The 22,969-nt window shown below is 39.6% G+C and overlaps 1 protein-coding gene across 2 annotated transcripts in view; it reads left to right on the top strand.

The window, feature by feature from the left end:
• The window catches only part of LOC117426641 (anion exchange protein 3-like), an 80,545-nt gene that overhangs the window by 16,336 nt on the left and 41,240 nt on the right, over positions 1-22,969 (top strand). For both annotated transcript variants that reach the window (XM_034044452.3, XM_059033476.1), the window contains exons 3-4: positions 21,617-21,830; positions 22,615-22,865. In XM_034044452.3, the coding sequence (XP_033900343.3) occupies positions 21,617-21,830; positions 22,615-22,865 (465 nt within the window). The remainder of the gene's footprint in view (positions 1-21,616; positions 21,831-22,614; positions 22,866-22,969) is intronic.

Here is a 22,969-nt window from a genome sequence, read left to right as displayed (position 1 = left end):
ACCAAATTTAATTAAGGCCTTGTACTAATGTCAAGCCATACTTTAGAAATAGTACACACTATATATTACAGTCTACCAGACCACTCAGGAAGAGTTGTACTTAGGGGAGATGCTAAATACCTTCCCTGGGATGAGTGAGTGGAAAGGGGGCTGTTGCAGAGTTAGTAGGTGACTACCCAAGATACAGATGTATTCCAAGTCATGTTTGGAAAATAAACCCATTGCTGTCAATATATGCTACTGAACAGGGTTGATTAATGAATTGTTTTTTTTCCTGCTGTATGGAGACAGTACACTTTGAGTTAACTTCACTTTTGGTAGACTGATATATTATGTTATCAGTTTTGTGCAGTAAAAATGTACCTCTTCACTAACACATTGTTCTAAGCTCTGGAGAGTTTATTAATTTTACAGACAGAAGTGCACTAAAGAGACTCTCATTCACAATGAGATGATTTTCATAATATTAGTGCTCAAATTAAAGTGATCTCAGAGGCTGTATTTAGACCTGCCACTGGTTAGATCAATTGACGGCTGTATTCTATGATTCTCAATGGAGTTTCACTTTCACATTGACCTCTGGCCATATCAATGATAGAGATCACACACTTTTTCACATGTCCATGTCCATTTGATTACAGTCCCTAGCATTGTGCAAAACATGCTTTTTTGCCATGTGATCATTGAACAAACTCATAATAGTGCCTACAGAATATAATATCTCTCTAAAAATTGTCTCTTCAGGTATTTGGGGGTGGAAATCAACAACAAAATCTGTTCTCCTTGAGTGTTCCACTTGAAAAACATTTTAATTTGTTCAGTCTTGGATACAAGCCAACTGAGCATCTGCAACCAGCCTTCTATCAAAGTCTATCTACAGTTTGGCTATTAGTGACGGAAAATGAATGGCAGCATCTTTGTAGAATACATATTCTTTTTGCATAACATTTGAATCAGTCATGTGAGGGATAGCACATTTTCAAAATAGTGTTTCTCTAATTATTGTTCTGTTGCTAAATAAAATGCCAGAGCACTTGTTCAATGTAGGAAAGCACAGTGATGGATTAGCAGAGCTTTTGTCAGCTTCTGTGATAGTATCCAAGACAAGGGGTTAATTACACAGGAGGCTGGCACTCATTTCTGTAGTCTTGTGTAAAACAGACAGGTGTGTATGTATTAGTTTATTACCCTTGACTCAATTTAGACACTGCAGTGTTTATACTGAGAGGTGTCGTGACAGATGCTTTCTCAGTATAAATATTTGACTAAATTCAAATAAGATCCACAAGCTCATATTCAAATAAGACAGAAACTGGAGGAGGAGTAGGAGGAGAAGTGTAGGCTAATCCTTTACGATTAGCACTACTTGGCACTTATGCGTTAATTACTTGCGTTAATTACTTAATATTGTCTAACAGCCTGAAAGCAAGTAGTCGTTATCCATGTTGTAAATTATTTATATGCAATAGTGGCCATTCATTATATCCAAGTAGTACAAGTAGCTCTTAAGTAGGGTATAGCCTGCTGATGCAAATACTCTTGGGTACAAATATGCACTGCTTAATTTGACTAACAGTGCCTCAGGTAAGGTACTTTGGTTGTACACACAATGCTACAATTCAAGCTGTCATTAATCAGTACTTTTATACCACATTTCCATCTGGACCATGTAAACTCTCCTCTTGCTCTCTTAACAAGCTGGGGTTTCCTATTGCCTCCAATCTGCAAACGGGTGTTACACAAAGTTCAAACATCACCTCCACGTATCACATATTTCTATAGTTGCCATTTATAAATCAATACCTTCAATATTTCCCTGATATATTCTTTTGTGGTCTAATATTGTGTCCTTCACATTGAATGCTCATTATTAGGTAACTTCTCCATCAGAGTGATTGGGCCGGAGCGAATTCTATCAAGCTTTATCTGGTGCTGTCAGTCTAACCACATTGATATAGAATTGCAGCTGATGGAAGCAAACAGGATTGATTTCAGGCCACTTTCAGCTACAGTACACCTTGTGCCATTCCTTGCTCTGTGGCTAAAGTGATATCCAGAACTGCCCATCCAGCACCAACATTTATTACAAGAATAGAATAGAAAGGCGAGTGTGTGCATTGATCACAGTTTCTCCAGTCATCTTGATTATTGCCTTTAACGAGGTGGTTTGCAGTCCCGCAGTCCAGCAGAGGGGTTCTGCTTTAATCAAATCATGTTGTCTGGTAAATGTTATTGAATTTTAGAAAGTAATTGAAGTTGACAGCGCTGGCAATGATAAGCTACTTTTATAGGTCATCTTGCAGGGATATTTCAATAAAGAAACTAGGTAATGTGAACAAAAACTACCCCGTCTACCCCTTTCTATTAAGCTATATGTTTTTATTATTATTATTATTATTTGTTTATTTAGCAGACACCTTTATCTGAGGCGACTTACAGAGACTTTTCTGGGAACCACTGGCTTTGCCTTAATCAGAGCAATGGATTCAGATCTCAGTCCTATATATAGTTTGTATCTAACATGTGTCATTTTTGTCCCCATTGTCAGGTATATGCATCCCCTTGTTAGGGATAACAAAACACCAGATTTCTAATGAGGAAGTTGACTGTGCATTTATTATAAATGCTGTACAAACTGGAAGGGTATTGCGTAACCCCTCTTCTGTGCTTGCAAATGATTGTGCACATAGATCTATTAATAGCCAGAGGGTGGGTGTGTAGGTGTTTTGGGAGAACTGTGCCTGTTTTGTTTCTTCACTTATTATGAAGCCTTAAACAGATTTGCATATCAATCCAACAAGGTGTTTCGAAGTTTTGAGCCTCACAAGCTTTCATAGAAACAATCAAACAAAAAATCCCATCGAAATAAGAATATGTAATATCTTACACACATGTCCGCAAAGGCAACTGGGAGAGTAATTTTGTTTTAGGTGAGGCTGCTAGAGACTAGTGAATTGATATTCAGTACATATTAAATATTGGACAATAACAAATCACCGGTTGATATGTATGTAAAAATGGCAAGTTATCTGGAATCCCGCTTATCACATAATATTTTAATGCTATCAGTATCCATTCATTGCTTAAAAGAGTAAGTAGCTTCAAATGGCTTTCAAATTGCTTTTTTAATAGATTTTCCTATACTATTACTGCAGTCTTTCTTTGATTCTGGGTTCTGTTGCTTCAATATTGTTACAAAACATTTTTTTTTAATGCATACTAGGGGCAGCATAGAGAATGATATGAAAAACAACATTAAAATTCATATTTATCTTTTTTATTATCAATGAGTCACGCAAGCCTTTCATTCAGCAGTGATATACAGATAAGATGTTATTTGTTTTGTGTGTTTTTGAGCAAATGTCAATTCTGGTGGTGCCTTATCAGAAAATAAGCTGTTTTCTACTGTTGACTCTCCAGGTTGTATCCATTAGTGACAGTCTTTGAATGAGCTCACAATTATAATGCTAATGGTAGCCTCTCATAGGTTTAAGACAGCTGTGATATTCCTAAGGGAGCTCTTCCCATCAGAGAAGACTATGTGTTAGGGCTACTGCCCTGTGTTGGCAGTTAGAAAGTCCTCAAGGGCCTACCCAGTTCAGATTTCATTTGTTAAATGAAGGTCATTTTTTCAGTCTTGTTGTCACTTGACGAAAAGGCTGAATTATGATAGAGGGTGACTGGTCAAATGTTTGTTCCCCAAAGGGAGATTTTTATTCAAGGCTTTAAAATATTTTCTTTTTTGCAACATTTTCAAAAGTCCACAGGGGGACTTCCGAGTGGCTCATCCGGTAAAGGCACTCCACATGGAGCGCAGGATGCACCCTATAGCCTGGGGGTCGCCGGTTCATGTCCAGGCTATTCCACTGCCAACCATGGACAAGAGCTCCCAAGGGGCGGTGCACAATTGGCGAGGGGGAAGGCCTAGGTCGGCCAGGGTGTCCTTGTCTCACCACGCACGCACGAGCGACCCCTGTAGACTGGCCAGGCGCCTGCGGGTTTGCCTGTAAGCTGCTCAGAGCTGCGTTGTCCTCTGACGCTGTAGCTCTGAGGTGGCTGCATGGCAGGCCGCAGTGTAAAAAAAATCGGTCAGCTGACGGCACACGTTTCGGAGGACAGCGTGTGTTCATCTTTGCCACTCCCGAGTCAGCACAGTGGTGGTAGCGGTGAGCTGAGCCTAAAATAATACAATTGGCTATTTCAAATTGGGAGAAAAATTGGGTAAAAATCAATTGGCGACTACTAAATTTGAAAAGAAAAAATTCCACAGAAATTATTTTAAAATTTTAAATTTTATATTCCACAATATATTGGAATATATTTGAAGATTCCACATAAAAATAAACCGTGTATTGCAGATTTTCATCTTGGTTTCAAGATAAATATAATGTATATTCATACACAGTTTTCAATATATTTAAGTGATAACTACAGGTGTACAGTCTTCCTAGTGGATTGAAGCAGAGATGAGGATGTTATACTAGCAAGTTAGACTATTATCTCCAAGTACACTGTATGTGCCATATAGCTACAACTATTACATGAAAATAATAAAATTTAAGGTCAAATTTTAAGGGGGATGTACAGTGATGCATGCTTATTCTCACCGGGTGTAACTTCAACTGAATTTAGCTCTGCGATAGGATGTTGATGCTATGTACCATTTATGACTTATATTTATCGAAACTGTATGTTGTGTTACAGGATTTGGAATCCCAGTGAAAGTGGGTTCAATTTTTAAATTTTAGATTCCTTTTGTGTCTCTTTTGTTTCATATGTGTATCTCAAATATATGTATCTTTTACTGCAAAAGTTTCTGATACATTTGGTGAAAGATTTGGGTCTTTTATTTAATTGTGAAAAAAACTATTTTGTAGTATTCGTCGGAGAACTGAATGAAAATGAGAATGTGGGTGGATTAAAACAAATGATGCTCTGGTGAAGTGTTTCCTTATGATACAAGCTACTGTAAAAATTTGAAAAAAACTATCATAATTATGTTGAAAGAGATAGCTGGGATATAATGTTAATACCAAGTTTCATGACAATTGGATGTATGTAACAATGTAAGTGTGACATAGAGATGGACGAATGTACAGACAGACAGACACCTCCCTATGTACTCAGAATCTGATGTTCTCAATAACTTATGCTAAATAATGTTAATACATTTCAAGACTATTAGGTAAACAGTTTTCCAGATGTAAGGAGAAGTCTGTGAAGCGTGACATACTGCAGGTACATACGCCCGCTGATACTAGGCCCCAGTGGGAGGTAATAACGATGCAAGATATGCCAAATACAATGCAATGGTATCCCTTGAGTTCCCTGTTGTCTTTGATTTAATCTGGGTACTTGAAATTAAAAGGTGACATGGCAATGGTGTTGACAGACCTCAGTAGCTGAATCTTCAGTAAACATTGGGAATTCAAAAAGAAGGAACAAACAAATCTGAGTGGCCTGCATAAATTCTCGCCAAGTCCATTCCAGACCTCTTAGAGTGAATAGGACTAGAAAGAACAGGAACCACTTTATCTAAATGTACTCACGGCTTATGAATAATGCTTTATGCTATTTAAATATAGCCACAATAATAATTGTGATGATGTTATTGTATAAGGACAGGTGTTGTGACTCTTGGTCTCCCAGTTCGTGGCCTGTCATTGACAGAGTGTGTCTGGTTATACCGTCTCACCAGGTTTGAAATTGCTGGCTGTGAGCACCCAAGACGGTGAGCCACAGTACACTGCCCTAGTCCAGCCTCCAACATGCCGATTGCATGAAGGCACTGGTCTCTTGACAAACCTGGCATGTTGGTGTTTTTCTGTGATTTTCTTTATTGCTTTTATTCAAGAAATATTCCCTTCCAAATGACCAGAACACCAGACAAAGCAAAGTTCTCTTGGGGGATCAGTATATTTACATGAATGCTGCTGTAAGGTACGTGGTGTTATTCTGAATGTAACACCTACTACACAACAACATCAGCTTTATCGAACATTTATTTCCAATGCCACAAAAGTGGTTGATTGTAAGGAACAACAAATTTCACATTTCTATAAATTAATTGGGTGGGGGGTCAAGATGCCTAATGATGTCCTTGAGATTCAAGGAAGTTTGTGAAACCCTACCCTACAGAACATGAATGTTTCAGCTCATTAAGTTCACAAAGTGAATGGACTGACATTCCATATGAAAGTCTTGCATCTAAAATACAATACGACTAAAACAATGATGCAGGGAGCAAGATTTTAGAGGTGGGACATCGTATGGAATGGAGTTAATGAAATAATTCATTAACTTTGTGAAATTTGGAAGACTTTCATGTAAATAAATTCATCCCCCAGGAGAACTTTGCTTTGTTAGGACCAGGTCTTTTGGAAGAGAATATTTATGTACTGCGGCCCTGCTGAAACCATCCTGTTGCCCCTCAAGGTCCCCCAACCCCCAGTTTGGGAACCACTAATGTAGGGAACTTACATATTTTTTAATATTTAGACGGCCCAACTTTTACACCAAATTTTTCTCCCTAATTTAGAATGTCCAATGATGTTCCCTCACCGCAACAATTCCCCACACAGTTCAGGAGAACTCAAGGTTCAGTGGGCGTCCTCCGATCCCACTACCTAGCTAATTTACTCTTTACACCCAGGAACTTGAGAGTGGACGTCAGTGAGCTACTGGCCTCTGGAGGACAAAGGCCAGCCCTGCAAGCGCCTGGCTCTGCTGGTTTTGCCTCCTTAACACACGGGAGCACCAGAGCCAATGCAGCGCTCCCTCCAGAATCCCCAGCGGCAACTTAGCACTGCCAGAATGCCAGCCTGCACTCCCCTGACTGTGTGACTCATCCTGCACACCACGTGGCTATGCTTTTACCAGGTGAGCCACTAGGGGACCCCAGTGTAGGGAACTTTCAGTCATAAACAAACCTAAATAGACCTCTGCTATTGTCTAGAAAACAGCTCAGTACACCCCTTTATGTGTGTCTTGAACTGTCTTTTGCTTTGAAATGCCCTGTTTTTGGCACTTTTACATACTCTTGAAATCCTTTGAAAGCTGCCCTTGTTAATTAGCACAACAGATGACTTTAAAATAGCAAACTGGAAAGAGGAAAAATCAATTGAAGAAACAAATATTTTCTTCCTTGAAAAGGGCAAAGTCCACATTTTTAAATGTGCTCTCGGAACTCAGTTCTAATACAACAGATGAAAGAAATAGGATTAGTTAGTGTCTGTTGCTTTTCTATGTCGATGTTATTATTTTTTGATAATGGTATTCATTTAAACAGGACCAGCATGTGCCAGTAGTACATTTATAAAAAGTGCATTCACATGAGATATGTAACTACAAACCTACCTGGTAACACTGTTGTGATTTATACAGGGGGAATGTGACGGGGTACTCCCCGCCCCTGTGCATATTATGTATTATTTTGTATTTATTATGTATTATGTTTTGAAGGATGGACAAAAACTCGTCCGCCATTATTTGTTGTTTTTAAATACCTTGTGAGAATGCGTGACTGTCGGCTAGTAATTATTGAATTAGCTGACAGTCACACAGATTTAGTAAACTCATGCAGACTATGGCCGAGGGGTTAGTAAGATAATTAATAGCCAGTTAATCCCTCGACCATAATATAAAAGACCTGCAGCTTTGGCTGCACGGGGTGGGCTGTCCAGAGGAGGAAAGAGACAAGTGAGAAACTGAAATGAAAGTAACAGTTGCCACTTGTGCTGGCTTGACACCAGCACGATACTTGTTTTATTTAAGGTTTGGTTAGTGTTTGTTTAGTGTCTGTTTGTTTACGCCATCGCACCATTTTGTTTTGTGAAAGTCTTTTGTTTTTTTTAAAACCTTTTATTTATTAATAAACACGCTGCAGCGGTTTTCATACCCCAGTGCTGTCTGTGTCTGTCTTCTTCCGGGTCTGTGATGTCACCACACACACCAGCCTGCTGCAGGGAACCAATTAAAGCACCTACAACTTATAATATTTGAACAGTAAGACCGCTTTCTTGCCTTTTATTCACAATATTAATTTTCACGTGTTCCACCATCCTAAGCTCTCCGGGATCCAATGGCTACAGGCGTGCCAATCCATGAAACCCAACCCACTTCGCTCCATACAATTACAAAGTAATCGCGGCCCCCAGACATTCCAGATAACCCCCTCATTTCTACTGTTCCTCATATCTAATAATTCAACCATTATACTGCCTACAGGTATATAGGTATATAAACAATGTGTCTAGTAGAAACACTTCAGTCCTCTTGGGTCTACAGTGTACAATATATAACTTACCATTGAAAGTTTCAAATTTCATCTTCGATGGTGAAGATTGGGTAGACAGTGGGTTGAGAAGGGTAGACAACTTTGTTATTTTTATAATTCATTGTGCGTCATAAATCTATATTGTGATTCTTTCATAACTAACAATTGGCAAAGATAAGCATTCACAGCAATCTTTACTTAACTGATTTAAAGGTGTTACATAATAACATCACCACAATTAGTGTTATGGCCATATTTAAATAGCATAAGGTATTATTCATAAACTGATAACACAGGGTGCCCTTCCTATTCACTCTAAGAGGTGTGGAATGGATGGTGAGAATTCATGCAGGCCTGTGACAGAGAGCAAATTAATCCTAGTCAACAATCTCCCTCCCGACCTGTGAGGGCGCTGTATAACAGGAACAGTGTGCCCCATACTGGATGGTTTGGCAGTTCATTCCAGGGTCAGTCGGGAGTCAGCCATCCCGGAAGTGGGCGGAGTCACAATACCAGAAGTCATCGCCTTAATACAGTAAGCGATGTGTCAGTCATGGATTGGAGGATACGTGATTGCACTAGCTATCGAAGGGGGCATGACTAAGGGTATTTCAGGGGATGTGACAAAGCAGTCTGTTCCTTTGTTATGGTTACTGCAAGGACCTGTGTTGTGTGTTATTATTTTGAGAGTCTTTATTATTTCGGGACTGAAACCCTTGTTTTGCACAGAGCAATACACATGGCTGTGTAAAGCTGTGCTTATTATTTAAGTGTTGTTGACACGCAACCCAGCCAAATAAAGAGCTGTTTAATTGTGAACTGTCTTATGTCTGTCATTTCCGGAGCACTGCATCACCACTGCACCTGTGCACTGCAAACCACACATTCACAAGGCCATTCAGATTTGTTTGCTCCTTTGTGAATTCCCAACGTTCATCTTTTCGGTGCTGCATGTGATGCCTGCCAGCTCAGCTAGCAAAGGGGAACCAGATCGTCAATGCTTGGCCCAAAACTACCCTTGACAGTTCTTTCTTTTTTGTGGTGTGACAGGTTGCTTGGGAAACTCGAGGTGAGAGTTAATGTGGAAAGAAAAAGGTCACAATATAGTTGTTTGCACTTAGTAACTGAAAGTCTAACAACTGGCAATCGAAAGCTTCTAATATATTTTGATGCTGCAATGACCGTTGTGCGTGTCACCAGGATAGCTGGTGTGGTGACGTCAGACCAGGAAGTAGAGGACACAGTAGGGTGAGTGAAGCGCTGATGCGCAAGTTTATTATAAATAAAAAGGTTTAACAAACAAAACACTTTGCAAAACAAAAATAGCACGGTGGCCAAAACAAAACAGGAAATAATAAGAACAAGTAACGTGCTGGTTTAAAGCCAGCACGAGTAGCAATTATTATTTTAAAGCTGTCTTTTTGTTTCTTCTGTCTCCCATACCTCCTCTCTATACACCCAACCCTGAGTGAGTGATTCGTGCCTTATATATACAGCTGTGCCAGGACTCAATTGCTAGTCATTCAGTCTGACCCTGGCACAGTCTGCACTAATTGTGACATCCCCATGCCCACATACATTTTAAATCACCTGTGCTACATAACCCACACCATATACAATAAACCAAAATACACCTAGGGGTGGGGGTGACCCTGTAACAGTGAGATAAAGTGCTTTCCTTTCCTTGCCTCTTAACAGCCAAGAAGAAAATGAAAACATAATGATTTAATATTAGTTTGGAAGCATTGGCTTTAAATAACTTGGGAGTTAGTATTGATTTTACATTGTTCAGGAGGTAAAGCAAATTATTTATATATCACATTTACTGAGCAGCAGTGTGGAGTAGTGGTTAGGGCTCTGGACTCTTGACCGGAGGGTTGTGGGTTCAATCCCCAGTGGGGGACACTGCTGTTGTACCCTTGAGCAAGGTACTTTACCTAGATTGCTCCAGTAAAAACCCAACTGTATAAATGGGTAATTGTATATAAAATAATGTGATATCTGTATAATGTGAAATAATGTATAATGTGATATCTTGTAACAATTGTAAGTCGCCCTGGATAAGGGCGTCTGCTAAGAAATAAATAATAATACTGTCAGTCTTAGTGTTGGGTATTGCAAATGCTGTCTTTGTGGTGTGACAGGTCAACATTCATAGAAAAAATACTCAACATTAAAAAACAAAAAGAAAACCAACATTTACAGCTTTCATTATCATGATTTGTAGACCCTACCTTTATAACAGCTTTGGTTTTATTTGTTAACCTCAGTTGATAAGATTTTAAATTTAGTTTCAACCCTTTATCATCTTCAGTACTAGTTGTTGGAGGTGCAAGCAGCAACCAGTTCCCTTATCAAATATCAGGCAGCCAATAAATCAATAGTAATCTATGAGGAAACGTCATTATTCAAAATCAATGACCACAAAAAATGTTGAATATATATAGATACATATATTCAACATTTATAGAAAATAATAGCGCAGGGAGGTCTAGGCAGACCGGCTGGGTGTCCAGGAGCAAGGGGCAAGGGACCGTACTGACCAGCGCCGGACACGCTTCTGGGGTTGTGTGCTGGAGCTGTGGTGGAGGTGCGCCATTCACCTCCTCTGGCTCGGGAGACAGCACCTCCTCTCCCTTGATTGCAGCCGGTGGCTGCAGATACAGCCACGGCTCCGCTTCCTCTGGCTCCGGGACGGACTCTTCCTCCCGCCCTTGACCCAGCACCAGCTTCTTTGGTGCAGGACACTGCTGGGCTTCTTTCGCCTGCTCCCATTTTTGGAGCAGCAGGTCCAGCTCAGTCGGCTCCCTCTCCGGCAGACCTAGCTCCAGTCTCCACTTTTTGTTTTGCTCTAACTGAGCAGCAGTGTTCCGATTGATCTTTGCGATCAAATCTTTAAAATTTCCGTCCATTTCTGGGTCTTTAGGGGCGCCCACACTTGCTGCCACCATATGTAAAAGATGCTGTACTCTCCGCGGTTCGTTGCCCCTTTAAAAACAGATCCAGGACACAGAAATTGAGTTTTCCAGCGCTGACGCGCTATATTTAATAAACAAACAAACAAACAAACAACCAAAACCAAAACAAACACCTAACTACACTACACCTAACTACACTGTTATCAATTGACTGCTCAGACACAGAGCACACCACCTGTCTCCTTCTATTCAGCAGTCACAAGCAGACTGACTGCTTCTCTTAAATACCCTGCACCTGGTTCTAATTTACAATTACTACCAGGTGCAGGGGCTAATTAAGAATGAAACAATTAACAATTAAACAGAATGTTCTTACACACATGTTTTATGCAGGGAGGATATTAACCCCCCCCCTTACTATATATACAGCTCTGGAAAAAATTAAGAGACCACTGCAAAATTATCAGTTTCTCTGGTTTTACTATTTATAGGTATGTGTTTGGGTAAAATGAACATTTTTGATTTAGTCTATAAACTACTGACAACATTTCTCCCAAATTCCAAATAAAAATATTGTCATTTAGAGCATTTATTTGCAGAAAATGACAACTGGTCAAAATAACAAAAAAGATGCAGTGTTGTCAGACCTCGAATAATGCAAAGAAAATAAGTTCATATTCATTTTTAAACAACACAATACTAATGTTTTAACTTAGGAAGAGTTCAGAAATCAATATTTGGTGGAATAACCCTGATTTTCAAGCACAGCTTTCATGCGTCTTGGCATTCTCTCCACCAGTCTTTCACATTGATGTTGGGTGACTTTATGCCACTCCTGGCGCAAAAATTCAAGCAGCTCGGCTTTGTTTGATGGCTTGTGACCATCCATCTTCCTCTTGATCACATTCCAGAGGTTTTCAATGGGGTTCAGGTCTGGAGATTGGGCTGGCCATGACAGGGTCTTGATCTGGTGGTCCTCCATCCACACCTTGATTGACCTGGCTGTGTGGCATGGAGCATTGTCCTGCTGGAAAAACCAATCCTCAGAGTTGGGGAACATTGTCAGAGCAGAAGCAAGTTTTCTTCCAGGACAACCTTGTACTTGGTTTGATTCATGCGTCCTTCACAAAGACAAATCTGCCCGATTCCAGCCTTGCTGAAGCACCCCCAGATGAGTAGAAATTTTCAGTTTTGCCCAACACCTGGTCGTCTAATGGTTAGACAGAGACCTGGAGAGGCCTACAAGCCACAGTGTCTCACACCCACTGTGAAATGTGGTGGAGGATCGGTGATGATCTGGGGGTGCTTCAGCAAGGCTGGAATCGGGCAGATTTGGCATGAATCAAGCCAAGTACAAGGTTGTCCTGGAAGAAAACTTGCTTCCTTCTGCTCTGACAATGTTCCCCAACTCTGAGGATTGGTCTTTCCAGCAGGACAATGCTCCATGCCACACAGCCAGGTCAATCAAGGTGTGGATGGAGGACCACCAGATCAAGACCTTGTCATGGCCAGCCCAATCTCCAGACCTGAACCCCATTGAAAACCTCTGGAATGTGGTCAAGAGGAAGATGGATGGTCACAAGCCATCAAACAAAGCCGAGCTGCTTGAATTTTTGCGCCAGGAGTGGCATAAAGTCACCCAACATCAATGTGAAAGACTGGTGGAGAGCATGCCAAGACGCATGAAAGCTGTGCTTGAAATTCAGGGTTATTCCACCAAATATTGATTTCTGAACTCTTCCTAAGTTAAAACATTAGTATTGTGTTGTTTAAAAATGAATATGAACTTATTTTCTTTGCATTATTCGAGGTCTGACAACACTGCATCTTTTTTGTTATTTTGACCAGTTGTCATTTTCTGCAAATAAATGCTCTAAATGACAATATTTTTATTTGGAATTTGGGAGAAATGTTGTCAGTAGTTTATAGTAGTTTACACATACCTATAAATAGTAAAACCAGAGAAACTGATAATTTTGCAGTGGTCTCTTAATTTTTTCCAGAGCTATATATATATATATATATATAAAATGAAAAACTGATCACAACACTACACTTCAAAGCTACAAAAATAAAAAAGTAATAATTACTTATATTTGTGGAACAAATAACCATAAATACAATAAACTTACAAATGATAGGAAAGGTGAAGAAACATATTGTCCATCAATTATCCTACCCCGTGCCATATTACAATATATATATATATATATATATATATATATATATATATATATATATATATATATATATATATATATATATATTGTAATATGGCACGGGGTAGGATAATTGATGGACAATATGTTTCTTCACCTTTCCTATCATTTGTATTCAGCATTAACGAGCTCAACAAGAGACAGGTGCCCCGAATCAACGCACCTGTATAAAATACGCTCTGACCGGCAATCTGGGTCTGTGTGTAGTGGAGGAGAAAAGTACTTGGAGGACGGCGGCCGTAGAGCGAGTAAGAGAGAGAAACGAAAGATAAAGAAACAAACAAAAAGGATTACTTGGCAACGACTTTGGAACGGAATTGGACCCCGATTAGTGGACTGGATTATTGGACTGAATGAGAACCCAAACCCGGTAAAAACGACCCTTTTCTGTACCTGAACCACGAGACTGCCAGTGATTGTTTGTTTTGTTAATTATACGACTTGAAGATTATTACATTCTGTTTTATTTTCTTTTTTATTAAAAGAAGTATAAACTGCTGCTTTATTGGAAGGCTATAAAAAACCTGAAACAATTAAACATACAGACACCGTGCTGTTTGGACCCATAATACGATCTCTCCGTGTCTGGTGTTTTGCATCTTACCACCTGTCTATCACATCCAATAAGTTTCCCTACCCCGCACCATATCACAATATATATATATATATATATATATATATATATATATATATATATATATATATATATATATATATATATGGGGGCTTGACACTAACCAAAAATCAGCCTCAGGCAACTTGAGAATGGAGCCAGAGAGAATTAGTTTTGTTCATTACCAGATCAGAACCTGTCTAAATATAACAGAGCTTAAACTGAGTTCTACTGCTCCTCTCTGGCTCCCCACATGGACGATCTGATCATCTGATTCGATTAGACGTGCATGACGTTGACAGTCTTGCAGCAGTTCTGAAGCGGGACTTTCCATGGGTGGTACCTGTACACTGCATGGCACACCGCCTGGAGCTGCAGCCAGATGCAATTGTGGTTCACCATGAGAATGTCATGAATCAAAAGAGAGGGAGCGTTGACATCCAAGGCAAGGCTAGGCATGCCTTTAAGTTTCTGAAAGACTTCTCGAAGATGAGGTTCGTCTTTTTTATGCTGGATGTCCTGGAGTGCTTGAGCAGGTAGGGCTTTTTTTTATAGCTTTTTGTAAGACTTGTCTTTGATAGTTCACTGATTAAAAGAAGGCATTTTAATATTCTCAACTGTTCCAGGCTAAATGAACATAGTTACAATTAAAAATGATATATTGAGATAATCACTGAAATCTAAATAAAGCAATAAAAAGATTTAATTAAAACAATCAAACAAAATGATTATTTTCAAAGCTAACAAATGATAATATTTTTCTCTCTTGCTCTTTTCTCACTTACAGATTTAGCCTGAAGCTTCAGGAGGATTTCCTGACACTGGATGAGGCCGTTCATGCCATGGACACCACTCTCATGACCCTACAGACCATGAACTCTCACAATGGGCCAAAGCTTCAAGAGTTTTTGCAAGAAGTTATAGGCAATCAGTTCAAAGGGGTAGAGTTGAGAGTATCACAGGAAGATGATCAGCCATTTCTTAATCTAAGGTACTTTAAAATTTATCATTGTATTTCCTCAAATGCAGAAACATTGCAAGGTCCGCACTCAGTCTGAAAGGTTGGTTATTATTTGAAAAGTTGACTTCAGAAAATCATAAAGCCACATATTCAAAATAGGATATAATGTTTAGGTTATCATTAACAAAACAAATAAATATATATTTCATATGTTTTATATTTTCACTTTTCTTTTAACAGGTCCAGGGTCATTAAGGCATTGACCAGCCACCTGGAGGAGAGATTTCAGTCCCTGAAGAACAATGAGGTGATCTCAATGAGATCCCAGTGGTGCAATGATCCCAGATCCCAATGGTGTAATGATCCCAGATACCAGTGGTGCAGTGATCCCAGATCCCAGTAGTGCAGTGATCCCAGATCCCAGCTGTGCAATGATCCCAGATCCCAGCTGTGCAATGATCCCAGATCCCAGCGGTGCCATGATCCCAGATCCCAGCTGTGCAATGATCCCAGATCCCAGCGGTGCCATGATCCCAGATCCCAGCGGTGCAATGATCCCAGATCCCAGTGGTGCAATGATCCCAGATCCCAGCGGTGCAGTGATCCCAGATCCCAGCAGTGCAGTGATCCCAGATCCCAGCTGTGCAATGATCCCAGATCCCAGCTGTGCAATGATCCCAGATCCCAGCGGTGCAATGATCCCAGATCCCAGCGGTGCAATGATCCCAGATCCCAGCGGTGCAATGATCCCAGATCCCAGCTGTGCAATGATCCCAGATCCCAGCTGTGCAATGATCCCAGATCCCAGCGGTGCCATGATCCCAGATCCCAGCTGTGCAGTGATCCCAGATCCCAGCTGTGCAGTGATCCCAGATCCCAGCGGTGCAGTGATCCCAGATCCCAGCTGTGCAGTGATCCCAGATCCCAATGGTGCAATGATCCCAGATCCCAGCGGTGCAATGATCCCAGATCCCAGCAGTGCAATGATCCCAGATACCAATGGTGCAATGATCCCAGATCCCAGCTGTGCCATGATCCCAGATCCCAGCTGTGCAGTGATCCCAGATCCCAGTGGTGCAGTGATCCCAGATCCCAGCGATGCAATGTGTGGAAAGACATGTTTGCTGACCCTATTCTACAGAATCGATTTTCCAACCTGCTTCACCTATCGAACTGTCATTGGTGATCCCTCTCTCCACAGCAGCATGTGAGAGAGTATTCATTTGTACCAAGCGAGTGAAAAGTGACTGGAGGTCTTCACTTTTAGTCGACATGCTTTCAAAATGAATGTTCATATTCATGAATGGACCAAGCCAGAATAAATATGACCTGCAGGTGCAGTTAACAGATGGTGGAGAGCAGGGGAAAGAGCTTGTCGGCCAGACTATATAACCTTACCCGGCGCCCTTTCCGACTGGGAGGGAGATTTTCAGCATCAATTCTTTCTCTCTTTATCACAGTATTGTAGCAGTATGTAAAATTTCCCATTAACAACAGCAAAATGAAATGTAAATGTTATCCATGCACAGAACTGCGTAAAATGTTAAAGGTAGTGCAATTTAGCAAAACCAAAAGATTAAAAAACAACAGTTTCCAGAATTAAAACAGTATCCAGTCAGTATTCAAAATTGCAGAATATAGTGCTTGTTATTATTATTATTATTATTATTATTATTATTATTATTATTATTATTATTATTAATTAGTGTGGCAAAGTGGTTCATAGTGCACAGGTGCAGTGGTGATGCGGTGCTCAGGAATGATAGACACAAGACAGTTCATGGTGAAAAAGCAGCTCTTTATTTGCTGACAAATAATAATACCTGGCTCTACACAACAAGACACACACAAACATAAGTCCATAGTGAGTGCTTTCAGTGAAAGTGGTGATTTACAGGTTTATTCGTGTACAATGGTGAAGTGGAGTCCGGGTTTATTTGCTGGCGGTTTAGCTACAGCTCCCAGGGGTTAGCCTTCTATAATGACAAGCACAGATAGTTAGCAACAAACAAAAAACTTAACACTCATGGTAATTAATTACTTCCATTTTACATCGTCACACCCCGTTATACCCTTAGTCACGCCCCCTGCGATAGCTAGTTCAATCACGTCTCCTCCAATCCATGACTGACACATGGCGAACCACATCAATCAATGACTCCTCCCCCTTCCTGGATGGCTGGCTTCCAACTGACCCTGGAATGAACTGCCAGACCATCTAGTACAAGGCACACTGTTCCTGTTGTACAGTGCCCTCACAGGTCGGGAGGGAGATTGTTGACTAGGATTCATCCGCGCTCTGTCACATAAGTCATTTAGCAGACGCTTTTATCCAAAGCAACTTACAGAGACTAGGGGGGTAAACTATGCATCAGCGAATGCTGCTGCAGAGTTACTTACAATAGGATCTTGGTTTTACGTCTCATCTGAAGGACAGGTAAAATACAGCCCTGGTTTCTCTCAGGTATGGAAACTAACTAAAAAATGTGGTATTCATATGCATGTTGTCTGCAATGCAAAGATATTTGTATCATACTGTATGTTAACAGCTTGAACTGTGTGCAATTGTGGAGATAGTTTAATCCATACAAATACTATAGATGTATGTTTTTTTCAGTGGTTTTGCTACTGGTAGTGTAACTTTAAAGGGACTGAATCCTTATTGCCATACTAAACATAAAATATCCCTGAAGATTTAGTTTGCTATTTCAAAGATGACCTATCCTATGCATTTTTTATTGTTAATCTTGGCATTTTAATGACTCAATATTGAATACATAATTATAAAAATAGAATGTTTTGAGATCATGAATTATTTATAGGACTAATGTTTTTATTAATTTCATTTTTCAGTGCTTATTTGTAGCTATTGAGTTAAACATAAATTGTCTTTCACTTTTAATGTCACAATATGTATAGTAACTCGACAGTATTCGTACACTTTTTCATTTGTACCTTATTTCCTTTGCTGTCTTCCACAACAAAAGCCTTATGGTCACAGGCATATTCTTCTGGGGTTTTTGTGTGTTTAGGCATTTTTCTACATTTCGCCACAATTTGTAATTTTGTTTTAAATTCCACGAGCTTGTCAATCCTCCCTATCGAACTGGAATATAGTTTTAAATCTTGCGAGCAAGAACAATGTTTCTTATAATCGCGTTTTAAATCTCGCAAGCGTGTTACAAACCTCAGTTTCTTATAATCTCGTTTTATATCTCGCAAGCATGTTACAATCCTCCAATAGAAATGTAGGAATTTGCTGCCACTCAATAGTTGCAGAACTAATTAAATCAAATGCGAGATACAAATCAGGAAGGAGGGACATTGCCCATTTGCATTGTACAGTTTTTTTGCAGGTTATTTATTTATTTATTTTTTTCATGTGGAATGGGGTCAAGTCAACATGAATTGAGTAACCATTTCAAGAGTTTTTCCGGTGTTTATTGGATATAACCGATTTAATTTGTTTGTATCGGGGGTGTTTTTATCGGTTAAAAGCGATTATCAGAAGCCCTACTTATATACTATCAGTGAATCTGGTGAAATATAAAGTTAAACTTTAAAAATATTTTTTCTTTGACTCATTAACCTATTTTCCTTGTACTTTTTATTTTCAAAACAAAAGGTGTAGGTTCATTGTACTGGGTAACCCACAAATGTGTATTGCTTAACTGTACTGTGTTCAGTACGCAACAGTAAAAAGTAGAGGAACTGCTTTGCATTGTTATAGGAAAATTATTTAGGGGCCTACAGACTGCAGTCTAACATGGTACTAACTTGGTGATAAACTGGTTTCTTACACGTACAGTGCCTCACGCATGTTTAAAAATATGTTTAGCATATTTAGTAAGCTTGATAACTTGCTAGCCCATTTTAAAATATTAAAAGTTAAAACACAGCCTGCAAATGGCATTAATACCCATTGCTGTCACAGGCAGTGGCAGGAGAAAGGCTGTTTAGTCCACATAGTAGCTGGACATCTTCAGTGAGGGAGGTGACTTTTGTCTGCAGCTAAAACTACCTTAGGTAATGTGCATGGAAGAATGCAGTAAGCATTCATTCACTTCGGTTTCCAGGGGATTGAAATCTACTGAAAGGTCTGTTATCTAGAATAACTTACAGTCATCTCTTATGAGATTACACCTTGTGGAACAACTGCCAGTTTATAATACAGAAGCAAGTGCAGAGCAAGAACCAATAAACCCTATCAATCTGTCAGGTCTGCAGTCTTGTCAATCATGTCTGAAACTTGGGACAGGGAGGTGTAACTTTGATAGATTACAAAATAGGCATTTGTAAAACAAATTATTTCATCATTTACACAAAAGGGTGTGCTACATATTGCAAGTGTTTCTCATTCGACCGCTGTAGTAAGATCATTGTTTAACCTCTCATTTATTTTAATTTTTTGTTGCTTCAAAGTTAAGGGAATTTCTCTGTATTAATATATGCCTTAATCACAGTATCGATTTGTCAATATGTCTCTCTGTAAACCTGTGTAGGTATACAACACTGCCCCTTAGTGGTTAATACATAGAGTGCACTGTTGAATGTGGTCAATAGTTTAATGTAAAACCATCAGAAAGGTTACCATGATTTTCCCATACTAATATAATACTATGCATAACACTTTACTATTTCTCTGGTATACTGCAGTAAACTGCTTTTTACAACTTATATTGACATCAATGGCATAGATACATGATACAATATTGGTTCATATTATTCATTTCTTATGCCACATATATTTATTTTAGTCTAATGACACCTAAATAATTAAACCATTAACATACAGCAGAAATTGACACAATCTTTCATTGCCCAAAACCAGTTACTGTTTCAGTGCTTTACCACATCATTCTCTTAACCATCGAGAATTGTAATTTTTCAAATTGCCATGCTGTTCTATCCATTACCAGTCTCATACTATGCATAATCATATTTTTCCCAAAACTTTTCTGTGGTTTCTTGCCTAAGCTTTACCATTCTTTTCTACACTTTCTCTAACATTATACTGTACTAGAAGTATAAAGGGTTACCCGTCTCTAATCTAATGCACTTCCAATGCAGTTTAATAGCAGTTATTTTTGTGTTCCCCCCAATACACTAACAATTCTGACTTGCTTTTCCACCGATTCCCAAGACCAGGTCGGCTCCCAACTTTCTTTCCAGCTGTGAGGCTGACATTTCTACTTTCTCATCCTCTGTGTCCCCCCAGCTTCTCTGCCGTCACAGAGCTGTCAGTCACACACTGGCACCAGGCTTGTCACAAACACCATTCACTTCAAAGCACACATGAAAGACACAGTATCACCAAACAACCAGCACCCCTCAGGGTTATCAGGGCTGACATTCTCCTACATTGTTGATTGGGCAGAGTGTCTGCAGAACATTCAGCTGGGATGACAAGTGCTGTGCTTTCTGTCCCCTCTGTATAGAGGCTTTTCATTTGCTAACTCACAGTTGTATCCATTACCGTTGGATGCCCCTAGTGGTCATTCTAAAACTGACTTCACAAATTTGCTTTAAGGGGTCTTTTCTGAAGATACAGAATAGGAAATTAAACATAAGAAATTAAAGTGGTTGCTGCTAATTTGTTTAACAATAAATTATACCTGTTCACTTTCACTCATAATGCTGCATCTCAAAATGTGCAGTATTGAAAGAAACATAGCAAACAAGTATTTTAATTTTAAGACATCAAATATGGTACGACACAAGGTTAAAGAAAGAAATATATTTGCAAGCCTTACTTTCAGGTAGTCTTACATTTCCTTGACTATTTCACCTGGAGATTCAACAGCTTAATTCCTGTCAGGAACCATCGTGCTCCTTCCCGTTAAATACTATGCTGTAACATGTTTTGACCCCAGTGTCACCGCTGAGGAGAAATGACCATGGAACTGAGACAGTAATGGACTTCCTGAAAACAAGGCGAGCAAACTTAGAACTTTCTTAGTACCAGATATCACATTTTAAAATGAAAATACATATTTGCTATAGCATCAAAATTTCTGTTTTGAGACCTATGTATAGCTAATGGAAGTTCACGGTTGGTGATATTTAGGGAATTGTTTTGTTAACTACAACCTCTATAAAGAGAAAGTAACTTGAAATATCATTTACATGATTTGAAATTAAGAGTTGAGGCCACATTGTCACATGCTTTGAAAGAAATTAGGAAGTCTGTTCAGTCCAGGCACTTACGAGTCTCCAGAAAAGCCCAAGGTTGTAAGAGGGGTGTAATAGGGGGTGTGGGCATCTGCTGATAAAAAGGAGAGAGGCTGGAAGTGCAGTTGGAAACGCCACTCATGTGCTTAGGTTTTATTTATAAATTCAATTGCTGTGGACATTAACTCCTATTCTTTGAATGAGGGAAAACATTTTTACAAAACTAAAACCAAACAACCAAGTTATATATGTTCAGTTCTCTAAAGGACTCAAGGTGTTTTGTTTTTAACTTTGAAATATTAAACACCATTATTTTCTACTTCTACTTAATGGCGGAAACATTTTGAAAAGATGTCCCTCACTCTTTGAAAATATAGATTTCCCTTGAAGCACATTTTAAATCAATGTCAACCTAACCTGTTGGTGATAGCATTCAGTGTGTTTGATTGTGTTCTCCAGATTCTCGCTGACATTGAGAAACACTCCCCGAATGGACAAGAGGAAGAAGACTGGGAGAAAGCCCTTTCAGTGGAGAGATTTGGGGATTTCATTTCTGAAACTTCTTCCTGGAACGCTGAGAAAACGGGACGCAGCTACAGTGAGAGGGACTTTGAAACCTGTTCCCGACACACTGAGAAAACGGGGCGCAGCTACAATGAGAGGGACTTTGAGTGTAGGTACAACTTTCACCAAGCCCCTACAGTAGGCCTCTTTCCTCACATAAAAGCAACTGCAGTTTTCCTGCTGTGATATACACACACATATATATATATATATATATATATATATATATATATATATATATATATATATATATATATATATATATATATATATATATATATATATATAGGCAGGCTATCACATACATATTCAGAACTACCCCAGAAGTAAAATCTAAATGTTGATGTTACTGCAATAAATTACCTCAGGTGGTTAATTTAAGGTGGTTAATATGTAAGAATCCAATGAATGGTATTTCAAATTTGGATGCATTTTCCAAATTTTACCCTGGTTTTTTCAATGATTTACTATACTTGTCTTTGAGATACAGTATTATGCTTCCCCATGCTTTTGTACACTTATGATATGGCGCAGTGCACATAATGGTTAGGACTTTCTCCTCATCGCACTACAGTTAACCCTGCTGCCCAGGTGCCTGGTGAACTCAAGCAGACACCTGCAGGGCTGGCCTTTGTCTGCCATAGGCCAGTAGCTCGCCAACAACCACTCTTGAGTTCCTGGGTGTAAAGAGGCAATTGGCGTGGTCATGGAATCACTGGTCTTCAGTCCTTCTGAGCCACTGTGTGGAATTGCTGCGGTGAGGGAATGTAATTTGACTCTAAATTGGAAAGAAAATGGGGAGTAAAATAATGAGACAACATTTTTTTTTAAACCTGCGGTGAGGGAAACAGTGTAAGTATGTGTGCTGTTCTTGTATGTGTCCTGCTTCACAGATCACCGGCACACCTCCCATCACACTCACCACCCTCTCTCCACCCACCTCCCCCCCACCATGAGGTTCCGCAAGAGGGTGTTTCGCATTGACCGTCGCAAGAAGAAGAAACGCAAGAAAAAGAAGACATCCATCCCGCCCTCCGACGTCACACCAACCATCCATGAAGTAGACGAGGAAGAGGAGGAGTCTGATGCAGAGGGGCGGCGCCAGGGTGCCATGCCAACTCCACCCCTAGACGACAAACCAAAGGTAGATAACTGTACAATCATTAAAGTAATGGGGATCTATATATAAAAAAATATGCTGTAATTTAAATAACAATGATCTGGTGGTCAAACAATTAACTCCTGATG

This window comes from Acipenser ruthenus, chromosome 11 (genome assembly GCF_902713425.1).
Source record: "Acipenser ruthenus chromosome 11, fAciRut3.2 maternal haplotype, whole genome shotgun sequence".
Taxonomy (NCBI): Eukaryota; Metazoa; Chordata; class Actinopteri; order Acipenseriformes; family Acipenseridae; genus Acipenser; species Acipenser ruthenus.
The sequence above is the reverse complement of the archived record's forward strand: the minus strand, read 5'-3'. Positions and strand labels throughout refer to the sequence as shown.